Here is an 11,357-nt window from a genome sequence, read left to right on the forward strand (position 1 = left end):
AGAGGGAGAAGCAGGCTCCCCACTGAGCGGGGAGCCTGATGTGGGGCTCGATCCCGGGACCCTGGGATCACAACCCGAGCCAAAGGCAGACGCCCAACAATTGAGCCACCCAGGCGCCCCATGACTCGCATTTTCCTAATGACATCGGATGCCGAGCATCTTTTCACGTGCCTGTGGACCACTTGCGTACCTTTGGAGAAATATCTGAGTCTTTAGCCCATTTTTCAAGTGGGTTTCGTTGTTGAGTTATAGGAGTTCCTTAGAGTTTCTGGATTTTAGACGAATTTGTGGATTTTAATCTTTCCACAGGTAGCTCCCGTGTGTGCCAAGACCAAAAGCTACTCGGGTGGATTGTACCAAGGTCAGACCTGGCTCGGGTCCTGGCTCTCCCTGGGTTTGCGCCTTAACCGCTGAGCCTGAGCGGCCCCATTTGTAACAGGCTCTTTGGCGGAAGGTTACAGCCAGGCCGATGGCAGTGAGAACTTCCCGAGCAGAACCCGTGAGGGAGTTTTCCAGGTGTCTCGATGGCCCACTCAAGACTAGCAGCGTTCAGGTGATGAGAAATTGAACTTTCCCCACCTAACTGTGACTGGAAAGGTGTGAACCCCTGAAATGACCCCCATCTGCAGCTTGTGCAGTGCAGGACCGAGGTGAAAACGACCCCAACTTACTGAGCACTAGGCCAGGTGGGTCATCCACTTTTCTCATCCAGCCTCCCCACAAGGCAGCGCCTGCGACCCGTCTGCTAGCGGAGACCGAGGCTCAGACAGGGAAATGCTTTCCCCTCTAAGCGGCCAAGCTGGAATTGGAGTCTGCCGCCAAGCCTACACCTCGAAGCTCTGGGAGTATCCACGCTGAGGTGAGAGCCCAATCGAACGCGCTCGAGAGTCTGGCCTTCCCACCAGCCTGAAGGCCCGGCCCCATGAACTAAGTCGTCTCAGGAAATCGGCAGCCGTGCCGAAAGGGCCCCAAACAGCCTCCCCGGAGCCATTCCTGTTGGTCTCTGGAATACACCCTGGGCCTCGTCCGCTGCAGCCTTATTAGCTTCCTCCGTGATCGAGTGCCTCCAAATTGTAATGGTGCTGGGTTGTTTTTGTTGTAATATCTTTATTTTTCTGATTACAAAAGTATACTTCTGAAAAATGCCAATGTGTAAGCCATCGGTGATGGACCAGGTTGAGGGCCCTCGTTTTAAGGAGAACAGGACAGAGGTAGAGCAGTGGCCTTGGACTGCAGGCTGCTGGGTGAGGCTTCCAGTCCCCGCCCTGGCCCCTGGGCCCTGCGCCGTCCTGGGCCCCGGCAGCCACATAAATGGCCAGCCACCTAAGTCTCCATCTGAAGGGGAAGGGCCAAAACTCAGGAAGTCCTTTCCTCATCCGCCTCAGACACCAGCTCAGAGGCACCTATTCTCCTGGTAGATTCTGGCCCCTGAGGCAACCAGGTGGCTCCTCGGCTGACTCCAGGGAGTCAGCCCGTCGGGGCGCGCTCTGGGCGAGCCCGAGACAGCAGGCACAGCTCCCGGGAGTGTGCCTCAGTTTCCACTATCCGCTCCAAATCATAAAGTCTGCGGAAAGGGGGTTAGGAGCCCGCAGCCGTGGGGCAGTGGGGCCGGGGTGGGGGTGTATGTGCGCCCCCCTGGGCTCCCGCCTCCCAGACGCACCTGCTTGTCCCTTCCTGCCCACCCGGGGCTCTGGGCCGGTTTTCTGGCCTGCTAACCAAAGTCCTTCCAGAATGCAGTTTGGCAGGCTCCTTCAGGGTCGGAACACTGAATACTTTCCACTCCCAGGAATGTTCTGTGCCACAGTGTGCATGCGCAAAGACTTTTCTTCAGGGTGTGTTGGCTTAAGTAGTTTTCCCCCTGCTTATCTTTGGGGGATACGTCCCGAGATCCCCAGTGGATGCCTAAAACCACAAATAGTACCGAACCCTACATACACTGTTTTACTCTGTCTTTTCCTATACCTACATATGAATGAGAGAGTTTAATTTCTAAATTAGGCACGGTAAGAAATTCACAATAACTAATAATAGAACCGTAACAATATATTGTCATAAAATGTACATAAATGTGGTCTCTGCCTCTCAAAACTACCTTATTGTACCCGCCCTTCTTGTGGGGACGTGAGGTGGTTCAATGCCTATGGGATGACATCAGGAGAATGACGTGAGCGTTGTGACCCAGCGTGAGGCTGCTGTGGGCATGAGAGGATCATCTGCTTCTGGTCTGCAGTTGGCCATGCAGAACTGAAACCGCAGGGGTGGGTGGCTCGGATGGGTAAGCGTCTGCCTTCGGCTCAGGTCACGATCCCAGGGCCCTGGGATCGAGCCCTGCATTGGGCTCCCTGCTTGGCGGGGAGCCTGCTTCTCCCTCTGCCTCTGCCTCTCTCTCTTTCTGACTCTCATGAATAAATAAATAAAACATTAAAAAAAAAAAGGAACTAGGGCGCCTGGGTGGTTCAGTTGGTTAAGCGACTGCCTTCGGCTCAGGTCATGATCCTGGAGTCCCGGGATCGAGTCCCACGTCGGGCTCCCTGCTCGGCGGGGAGTCTGCTTCTCCCTCTGACCCTCTTCCCTCTCGTGCTCTCTCTCATTCTCTCTCTCTCAAATAAATAAAAATAAAAATAAACTGAAACCGCAGATAAGGGGGACTGCCATCATAGCAAGGACTAGACAACTGGGCAGGCCGGCTCTAGGGAGTGAACGGTACCCCCACTTGAGAGATTATCCTACAGCTAAGTGTCCCTGAAGAGAAGGGCCTACAAGTGGGTTTACAGAAAGGAAGCGTTTTATATATGGTAAGATTAGTTATGTTAGGGTAGAAGTGATAGCGGTGGATATTTTATATCAGTAAGTTTCTATTTGCCATGGGGGGGGAGGGGTGTCTTTTATCTGCACCGGCGATCCCTTTGTTCTGAGCGGGGGACATCTCTGCCATACCACAGTCATCTGAACTCCTGGCTTTGGGTCACTTGGTGAAGCTAAACCGAGGACACGGCCTGCTTCTGCCACCGTGCCCCGAGTCCGAGTATGAAGACATTTAGGCCCCGGGCTGATACAAGTGACTTGGAACTGTCCTTGCATTAAAGGGGCAAATGAAACTGAAGAGCAGCTACTCTGGGCGCTGAATGGGCCAGCCCAGCACACGAGGCCCCGAAAAGCCTCCTAGCAGAATAATGATTTGTTTCCAATTCTCTGGCTAGAAACTGGAGTCCCAGACGTTAACCTTGGGTAGATGATGTAACCAGGAGCGCCTCCTTTCTCTCCCTTTTAATTCATCCTGATTTTGTCTTACCATAATGGTGGTGTGAGAACTTCGGAGCCACCTGAAGCACGCAGCCTCCACAGAGGGGACCGCGTGTTGGGGTTTGGTCATCTAAGAAGAGGGGCTGTGGACCCAGCTGGCTTCCAGACTGCTGCCCCCCGGCCGTGCCCAGCCAGCCCTTCAGCAGGGGTCCCGAGGAGCCGGACCTTGGACAGACGCAGGCCTGGCACCGGGCGCCCCTTGCCAAGCTCGAGCTTCATGAGCGACGCTGGTCAGTGGGGGAGGCAGCAGGGGCCCACAGTGGGGCTCGGGGGTGGTTTCCTTTGTGCCAGGCGCTGAGCTAACACTGCACACCCGCATTTATCCCATTCAGCTGCCTGAGAGGTTGCTATTACACAATCCCCCATTTTCCTGACACCACCACCAAGGCCCCGCCTAGTCTGCCTCCAGGCCGTTCCCTTGCCCACACTCGGCCACCACCACGACAGGTGCTCAGAGCTCCCCGTGCACCAGTCCCCAAGCCAAGTGATCCGAACGGACCTCGGCTAAGCCAGTTCCGCGCCCTCTGACCCTCACCACAGCCTCTCTGTGGAGCCACCCAGCTGTCTGAATGCCCCCGAGGCAGAGCCCTCATGACCTCCAGGGGCAGCCCCCGGTCCTGCCTCCAGAGGCGCACATACGCAGCTCATGGGTCCCAGGTGCTGGCCCTCAAACGAGGGAGGACACTGATCCTGCTCCTTGTCCCGGACTCACTGGTCAAAGGCGTGAGGGTTGCCTCAGGAAATAGAACGGGATGGCAACGGCGGCTGTAGTGACACTCATGACCCAGGGCCCTCCCCAGGCCCCACTTGTCATCTGTGGTGACAGAGGAAATGAGCCCCAGCCATGGCTCCTGTGGGGACCCTGACATGCTCTCACTTCCCCGTCCGGGGAGGCGGGGGGAGGGGGGCTGTCCCGCACTTGTGGAGCCACCAGGAGGCAAGGGGGGTAGAGACATCACAGTTCTCTGAACACTGACGTGCTGGCCGAGGGGCTCGGGGTCAGCCCTACCCACCCCAGAAAGCACGGTGGGGGCTTGACAGTTGAGACCCCGGGGTGGGGGGGGAGGCCCCTCACTCGTCGGTTCCCGTCACTAAAGTGAAACATCACACTGGGAATCCTGTAATATTCTCCCCACATGCTCTACTTTTCCAGTTAAACCCTAACTCCTCCAGGCTGATCCCAAGACCCCTGGCCAAGCTTCCAGAACTTTGTGTAAGAGCCCAGCCCAAATCACACAGATGTCTTGAGTTTTCCCTTTTATTCTTATTCACGTTCTTTGAGGCACACAGCTTTGCTTCAGCAAGAAAGATACCAAAGCCAGGAGGGATGCCTGGGAGGTGAGGCAGAACCCCCTCCCCACCGGGGCTGGCTTCAGTGAGAACTCAGGCGGCCGCGGGGAGTTCACAGTGGCTCTGTGGAGGCCAGGCCTGCTCTGCCGGCCGGGGGTGGGGGGGGGAACGGCCTCTGCTCTCCGGGCCCAGCAGCAGCTAGCGGGGCATCCTTGGCTCCAGGCAAGGTGGGCAGCGCAGGGGACTCTGCATCCCGAAGGGAAAATGGCGCAGGTGGACAGAAAGGGGCCTTCTGAGGTCTGAGGTGGGCAGCAGGTCACACTGAACTCCTGCTCCAGGCTCGAGGGGAGAGCTTGACAAGCCAACTAGACACGCAGGTGACACGGGGGGATGCAGCCTTCAAGTCCGCCCCAGAGCTGCAATCCCTGGGGGGGGGAGGGGGGTGCGGGGAGTAGCGGGTGACTCTGGCCCCTGGGGGATGAAACAAACACACGGTATTTACCACCCAGCACCAGAAGCCTCCAGATGCCTGGAGCTGGCCCCCGAGGAAAGCGCCAACTCACCCTCTCGACAGAAAAACGGAGCTGCCTTTATCCCCCGCCTAGGACAGCAGCAGGCGTGTCCTGTCAGCGCGGTCAGTGCAGGTGACGATGTCCCGAGCCCAGGGTCCGGGGGGCGGCCGGGGCACATGTGCGTGGCCAGCGCTCCGAGCTGTCCGGGCCTGGGGGTGGGGGGGGGCTCCCGTGATAGCTGCCCACGTACATGCTAGCCCCGTGGGCTTACAGAGCGCAGCGCCCTCTTTCCTTCTGGCTAAAGCAAGAGAAAAAGTGCTCTCCAAAGACCAGGGGGCGGGGGGCGGGGGGGGCGCTCCCCGCTCCCCCGCGTGAGAACCGCGCCGGCCGCCCCGCCCCCTCCCAGCTAGAGCAGCCGCTCAGGGGCCCGCAGGCCGCGGTACAGCGCGAAGCCCAGCGCGTCGATCTCCTCCGCGCGCAGACCGCCGAAGAGGTTCACGCCGGGGTTGAAGTGGCAGGGCAGGCTGGCCCGCTCCAGGCTGTGGACGAGCGCCTCCAGGGCCTGCAGGAAGCGCTGCCCCAGGGCCGCCTCAGCCCAGTCGGCCTCGGCCTCCCCCAGGCGCAGCACCACCTGGCTCAGGTGGCACCGGTCCAGCCGCGCCAGGGCCGGGTGGCTGCGGCACACCCCGCACAGCAGCCGCAGCAGCCGCCGGCGGGCCCCAGCGTCGCGCGCATCCAGGGCCCGCAGCCTGGCGGCCTCCGCGGGGTACCAGTCCTGCAGCCACAGGCTCCCGGCCAGGCCCTCCAGGGGCCACGCCAGGAGGACGGGATCTTCGGCGGCGGCGCCCGTGACGGCCAGCAGCACCACGACCGTGAGCTCCAGGCACTCGTGCTGCACCTCGAGCAGCGGCTCCTCTGAGGCCACGCTGGGCCGGATCAGGCACCCGAGGAGGCCGCCGATGGCCGGCCAGTTGACGGAGGAGGCCAGGGCCTTGCGGAGCAGCTCCAGCGGGACGCGCGGAGACAGGTAGCCACCCACCAGGAAGCGGTCCCAGGGGCTGCTCCCGCGGGGACGGAACTCCAGCTGAGTCCTGCGCACGGCCCAGCAGCGAGGGTCCCTGGCCACAGTGTCCAGCCCGGGCACCAGGTCCCACAGGCCCCCCTCGAGCGCCAGGGGAACGAGCAGGCGCACATGGTCGGCCGCCCCCGCCTGCAGCCCGTCGTAGAGCGGCCCGCTGGGCACCAGCGCCCCGAAGGGCAGTTCCGGGAACTTGTTCCGCAAGTAGGCCTGCAGCTGGAGGGCGATGTCAGCGGCCAGCTGCTTGGCCAGAGCCACCTGGGCCGCCGGGATGGTCACATGGTCCTGCTCGAACGCCAGCAGCTTCTCCTGGAACGTCAGGCACAGCGGTGACGGGGAGCTAGGTGGTGGCGACATCTGAGGACCGGTGTCTGTGGGTCCCTCTGCAGAATGAACGGGTCAGGGACCATGTCAGAAGAACCCCCGTCAGGAGCCAAGAGAACTCCACCCAAGCTGCGCGACACCCCGGGCCTCCTTTCTTCTCAGCCGTGCAAGGACCACCTGAGAGAGCGCTTAGCGCAAGTTCTCACATACAGTGAGCACATGATGACAAATTCTCATTGCCCCAGATGCCCGGTGCCCTCAAACAGCCTCATGTACAGTGGGAAGGCAGGTTCTGGGCCCCAGTTTCCCCATCCGGGGCCCCTCACCGCCATAACACTGCTGCCACGCTCTGGGACCCCCCTCCAAGTCCATGTCTCGGAGGCAGGAGCCTTGGCAGACCCAGGAGGTTAGCAGGGTGGAGAAACAGGTCCCTGTTGAACATGCCGGGAGGCCGCCGTCTTGGAGGAGCAGGGACTTGCTTAGGTCACACAGTCAGTCAACGTAGAGCCTGGGTTCCAGCTCCCAAATGGGACCAGCAGAGGGGGACCCACCCAGGTCAGAGGGGAAGGGGTGCCACTCACCTGGGGAAGCCGGCGAGGGGCCGGGGAGTGACAGGGGCTGGCTGAGCGCAGCAGGTGGGGTCCGGGGCTGTTGACGTGGCGTGGCCTTGAGGAGACTCAGTTCCTTCCAGCTCTCCTCCAGGCATGTGCTGTCCCCCTTGGCATCATCCTCATCTCGAGGGCTGGTGGCCCTGTCGATGAGCTGCAGGCACAGCGACACAGATCAGAGCATGTGAGGCCTGGGTGGCCATGCCAAAGGCAGGGACAACACCAAGCAGGTTGCTGGGGTAGAGAAGCCGGTGCCCACCTTGGGCAGTACCCCCTGCCCCCGGCAGCAGGCCCAGCCCTGCTGTCCTCCTCTGGGAGCCCCAGGTGTAAGCGGCTCAGCCTGGCCTTACCCGCTTCACAGCCAGGGTAGCAATCCCCAGCACGGCGGCCCCGCCCACGCCCAGCACGAGGCGGGCATTGGCCAGGAGGAAGTCCACAGTGCCGCCCAGCACCTCATCACGCTGCTTCCCCCGCTTCTGGGAGAACTCTGCCATGGTCCGTCTGCCTGTAAGAGAGCCCATGGGGGGGCGGGGTACCTGGGTGGCTCAGTCGTTAAGCGACTGCCTTCGGCTCGGGTCATGATCCCAGGGTCCCGGGATCAAGCCCCGCATCGGGCTCCCTGCTCTGCGGAAGCCTGCTTCTCCCTCAACCACTCCCCCTGCTTGTGTTCCCTCTCTCACTGTCTCTCTCTGTCAAATAAATAAAATAAGATCTTAAAAAAAAGAAAAAAGGAGCCCATGGGTAGAGACAGGTCTGTGGGGGCGGCCAGGCGGCCAGGCTGCCCAGTGGGGCAGACCCCATCAGGCTGGGGCTGCCACGAGTAGAGCCCGTGAGGGGCGTTCCTGGGAATTTCTCAGGAGAAGGGGTTTCTTGGGAGGAGATGGGGAGCTGCCCAAGCCCCCTCCCCCAAACCTGCAAACAGCTCACCCATGCCCTAGACAGGGGAGCTCCTGTAGAAAGGCCCTGAGACTTGTGGCAGGTCAGAAAAGGAGGCCCATCTTCTCCATCCCACCCTCAAGGACCCCGGACATCCCCTAAGACCGTGAGGTGACTCTTATCGTTGCTACCCCCATTTTAGGGACCCAGACCCATGAGTGCAAAGCGTCCTGACTCTGGCCCACTCCCAGAGTCCAATCAGTCTCCGGGGGCCTGCAGCCAGCTCCTTAAGGCTGCTTCATCCTGCTTCCTAACCAGGGCTGGGCATGGCCAGGAGGAAGCCAAGGCCTAAAGAAGACACAGCCTGCCCTGGAGGGCCCCTCAGGCCTTTGAGAGGACTTCAGTGAAGCTCAGGGGGCCACAATTCCCCCCCAGAGCTCAACAGCGTAGCCCCCCCCGAGGGAAAGCAATCACGTCAAAAGACAGGATGAGCGAGGTGGCCCAGGCCTCCCAGGGAGGCAAACGTCAGTCAAGGCTGAAAGCCTGGCTGTGGGGGCAGCAAGCAAGGTAACTCTAAAGACCCCAAAAGGGGTGCGTGGCTGGCTCAGTCGGTGGAGCATGCGACTCTTGATCTCGGGGTTGTGAGTTCCAACCCCACATTCAGTGTAGAGATTATTTAAAAATAAATAATAAAGGACCCTCCCCCCGCTCCCCAAACAGAGAACTGGCCCAGTGCCTCTGGACAGGGGCCTCTCTGGGTCCCTCAGGTTTGGGACAATGGCAGGGGCAGTGGGGATAGGGGAGCAGGTGTCCTCAGAGACTGGAAGCCCAAGCAACAGAGAAGGGGTGAGGGCCCGAAGCTGTTTGTTCACCTGTAAAATGGCACAGCTGTGGAGAAGACGGGTTTACAAGTGGGGAGCCCAGAACTGTAAGGCTGGGTACGGCTGGGCGCTTGGAGAGGCAGAGATCTTTCCCAGGCCCAGGCCACCAAGCTCCAGGTTGAGGTTCTAGCCTCAGGCCCTGAGAGCTTAGCTGTGTGTGTGTGTGTGTGTGTGTGTGTGTGTGTGAGCGAGCTTGGGTGTGTGGGGGGTGTGTGGGGGTGTGGGGGTGTGTGTGTGTCTCCCAGATGCAAACTCAGGGAACCAGTCAGATACCAGGCAGAACTGTCTGTCTGCGGATGCCTGAGCAGATGACCTGAACAGATGACCACGGGCTCAGACTAGCTCAGGCACCAAGGACTTGTGCCCTCTCTGCTCTGCTGTGGGTGCCCAGGGCTCAGTTGCCAGGTGACAAGATGCCTAGAGCAGTTGAAGCCTGAATCACCGCGGGAGTCAGCCCCAACCCCCGCTCCCAATTTGCCCAGACTAAAAATAGGACAAGACGACTCTGGGGCCTGGGTTGGTCAAAGGCTAGGAGGCGGGGGGGGGGGGGGGGGGCGACCCACCAAGGCCCCGCAGCCACTTTTAGTTTCCTCAGCGCTGATCAATACTGCCAGCCATCTCCGGCGGGACCAAGAATCCACTTGCAAACTGTAAACCACTTTAAATAACCTCCTGCCTAAACTGGACTCAGCCCAACCCCTGGCGGGGTCGCACAGGCCCCAAACCGAAGCCTTCCAACTCGGGGAAGGGCGAGAGGGCGCGGGTGGTTAAAAATAACCCGACTCAGCGCCCTGAGATGCCTCCCGTCCTTCCCCTCCTCCGCCACACCTGCTGCCCGCGGCCGGGGCTGAGCGGGCTGCGCAGCAACCCCTGGTGGGCCTGTGAGGGCCCGGTTCACGGGGAGGGCACCCCGGCCCCGAGAAATGCAGTGATGCGCCCAAGACGTGAAGCGGCAGGCTAGACATTCGAACTCCAGCCTGGGGCCCAAAGCCCTTCCCTCCTTCCCGGGCCTTGACCGCGGGCCCCGGCGGAGACCACGCCCCCGACCTGCGTCCGACGCACGCTCCACGCCCGGGCCTGGGTGACCAGGGCCGCCCAGCCACACTCCGGCTGTACGTGCGTCGCGGCTTCAGCACAGCGACCGGAGGACACGGCGGGTCTGCTTGGGCCCCCGAGCCCAGACCCGCCTGGGAATGGAACTCGGAGGACCCGGGAACCGAACACCGAGGCCCCGGGGGTGGCCGCTGACCCCCGACGCACGCAGACAAGCTCCAATCGGAGCGCCCGAGGCCGCGCCCACGTTCCAAAATACTGAGGGGCTCAGCCAATGATGAGCAGGCCACGCCCCCTCGTCGGCAACCCGGTCCCTCAGGGGCGGGACTCTAGGACGCACTCCAGATTTAAAGGCGCAGGGCTGCATTCCGGCCGGTGTCGGGGCGGTGACCGGGTTCAGAAGCGGGTCCCTAGGGCTGGTTGTGAAGGCGTGTGTGCTTGCGTGTGAGGCGGCGGTGTAGAGAAAGCTGCCTGGGCTTACATTGTTTCCGGGACCTGGCAAACAGGTGGTACCTGGCCCGAAGGCCCGCTTGCCTGACCTTTTACGTCACCCTGAGTGTGCCGAGGGGGGGAGGAGGGGGCTTCGTTATTTTATCTGTTGGCACGCCGGGCACACAGCGTGACTCAGGAGGTCACCCCTGCCACCTGCTCCGTGTGACCGTTTGCGGGCCACTTCTCCATTCTGGCCTCAGTTTTCTCTCCTATGAAATGGGTATCACAAGGCCCCCTCCTCCCCTACGAAGGATGATTGTGCATATAATCTGTGGCTCACTCGGCATTTATTTACTGGGGACCTACTATGTGCCGGCTGGTGGGGGAGCAAGGAAATAAGCAGAGACAAGGGTGGATGTTGACTTTAAGCGGGAATAATAATAACGTGCCACTTATTGAGCGCCTGCTGTATGCTGCGACTTACACTTGCGTTTGTTTTTGGCCACAACCTTAGGAAGCATTTCACAAATGAGGAAACTGAGGCCAGGAGCAGACCTGGGGTTTTCCCAGAGCCCCAGGACCCAAGGACCCAGGCATCCTGCTACCATTGGCCGCCATGCAGCGCCCAGTGAGGGGATAGAGACTCCCGGGTCCGTGCGCCCCCAGGCCTCGGTCCATAATCTCTCCAGAGGTCATGGCCATTGCTGCAGCAGCCCAGGGGACAGTGCTTGGACCTGCAGGGTCTGTGATACACACCCCCCCCCATAGGTCGCTGGAACTTAGCCTACGAAGGCTTCGGAAGCACGGGGGGGGGCCCGGACTTTTCGAGGCCCCTCCGGTCAGCGAACAGACGGGGAAACTGAGGCCCAGGGAGTCCCAAAGCGCCCGACGGGCCCGGCGCCTCCTCGCGGCGAGCGGGTGGGCGGGCTGGCTAGGGGCGCGGCCCGGGCTCCGCCTGCCCGCCGGCCCGGGCGGGGGCGGGTTAAAGGGGCGGGGCCGG

The 11,357-nt window shown here is 61.1% G+C and overlaps 1 protein-coding gene across 6 annotated transcripts; it reads right to left on the reverse strand.

Moving 5' to 3' along the window:
- Positions 1–4,552: 4,552 nt before the first annotated feature.
- MIEF2 (mitochondrial elongation factor 2) lies at positions 4,553–10,136 on the reverse strand. 6 transcript variants are annotated; one of them, XM_027568255.2, is made up of 5 exons: positions 9,920–10,136; positions 7,466–7,616; positions 7,089–7,269; positions 5,157–6,566; positions 4,553–5,064 (listed from the first exon to the last, which is right to left on the reverse strand). In XM_027568255.2, the coding sequence occupies exons 2-4, from the start codon at positions 7,607–7,609 to the stop codon at positions 5,512–5,514; spliced, it is 1,380 nt and encodes a 459-aa protein (XP_027424056.1). In that variant the 5' UTR covers positions 7,610–7,616; positions 9,920–10,136; the 3' UTR covers positions 4,553–5,064; positions 5,157–5,511. The 6 variants fall into 6 exon arrangements, with proteins under 6 accessions (XP_027424056.1, XP_027424051.1, XP_027424054.1 ...); XM_027568250.2 differs by having other exon boundaries at positions 7,466–7,620; positions 9,920–10,053; XM_027568253.2 differs by having other exon boundaries at positions 7,466–7,620; positions 9,701–9,988.
- Between the last annotated feature and the right edge of the window lie 1,221 nt (positions 10,137–11,357).

This window comes from Zalophus californianus, chromosome 16 (assembly GCF_009762305.2).
Source record: "Zalophus californianus isolate mZalCal1 chromosome 16, mZalCal1.pri.v2, whole genome shotgun sequence".
Taxonomy (NCBI): Eukaryota; Metazoa; Chordata; class Mammalia; order Carnivora; family Otariidae; genus Zalophus; species Zalophus californianus.

Bases quoted from the DNA above. Each gene is read 5' to 3' on its own strand.
- MIEF2 (XM_027568249.2), bottom strand. From the start codon at position 7,636: ATGGGCTCTCTTACAGGCAGACGGACCATGGCAGAGTTCTCCCAGAAG. The intron at 7,270-7,465 runs GTAAGGCCAGGC...CTGTGCCTGCAG, and splicing joins CTACCCTGGCTGTGAAGCGG to CTCATCGACAGGGCCACCAG. The intron at 6,567-7,088 runs GTGAGTGGCACC...TTCATTCTGCAG, and splicing joins CCCCTCGCCGGCTTCCCCAG to AGGGACCCACAGACACCGGT.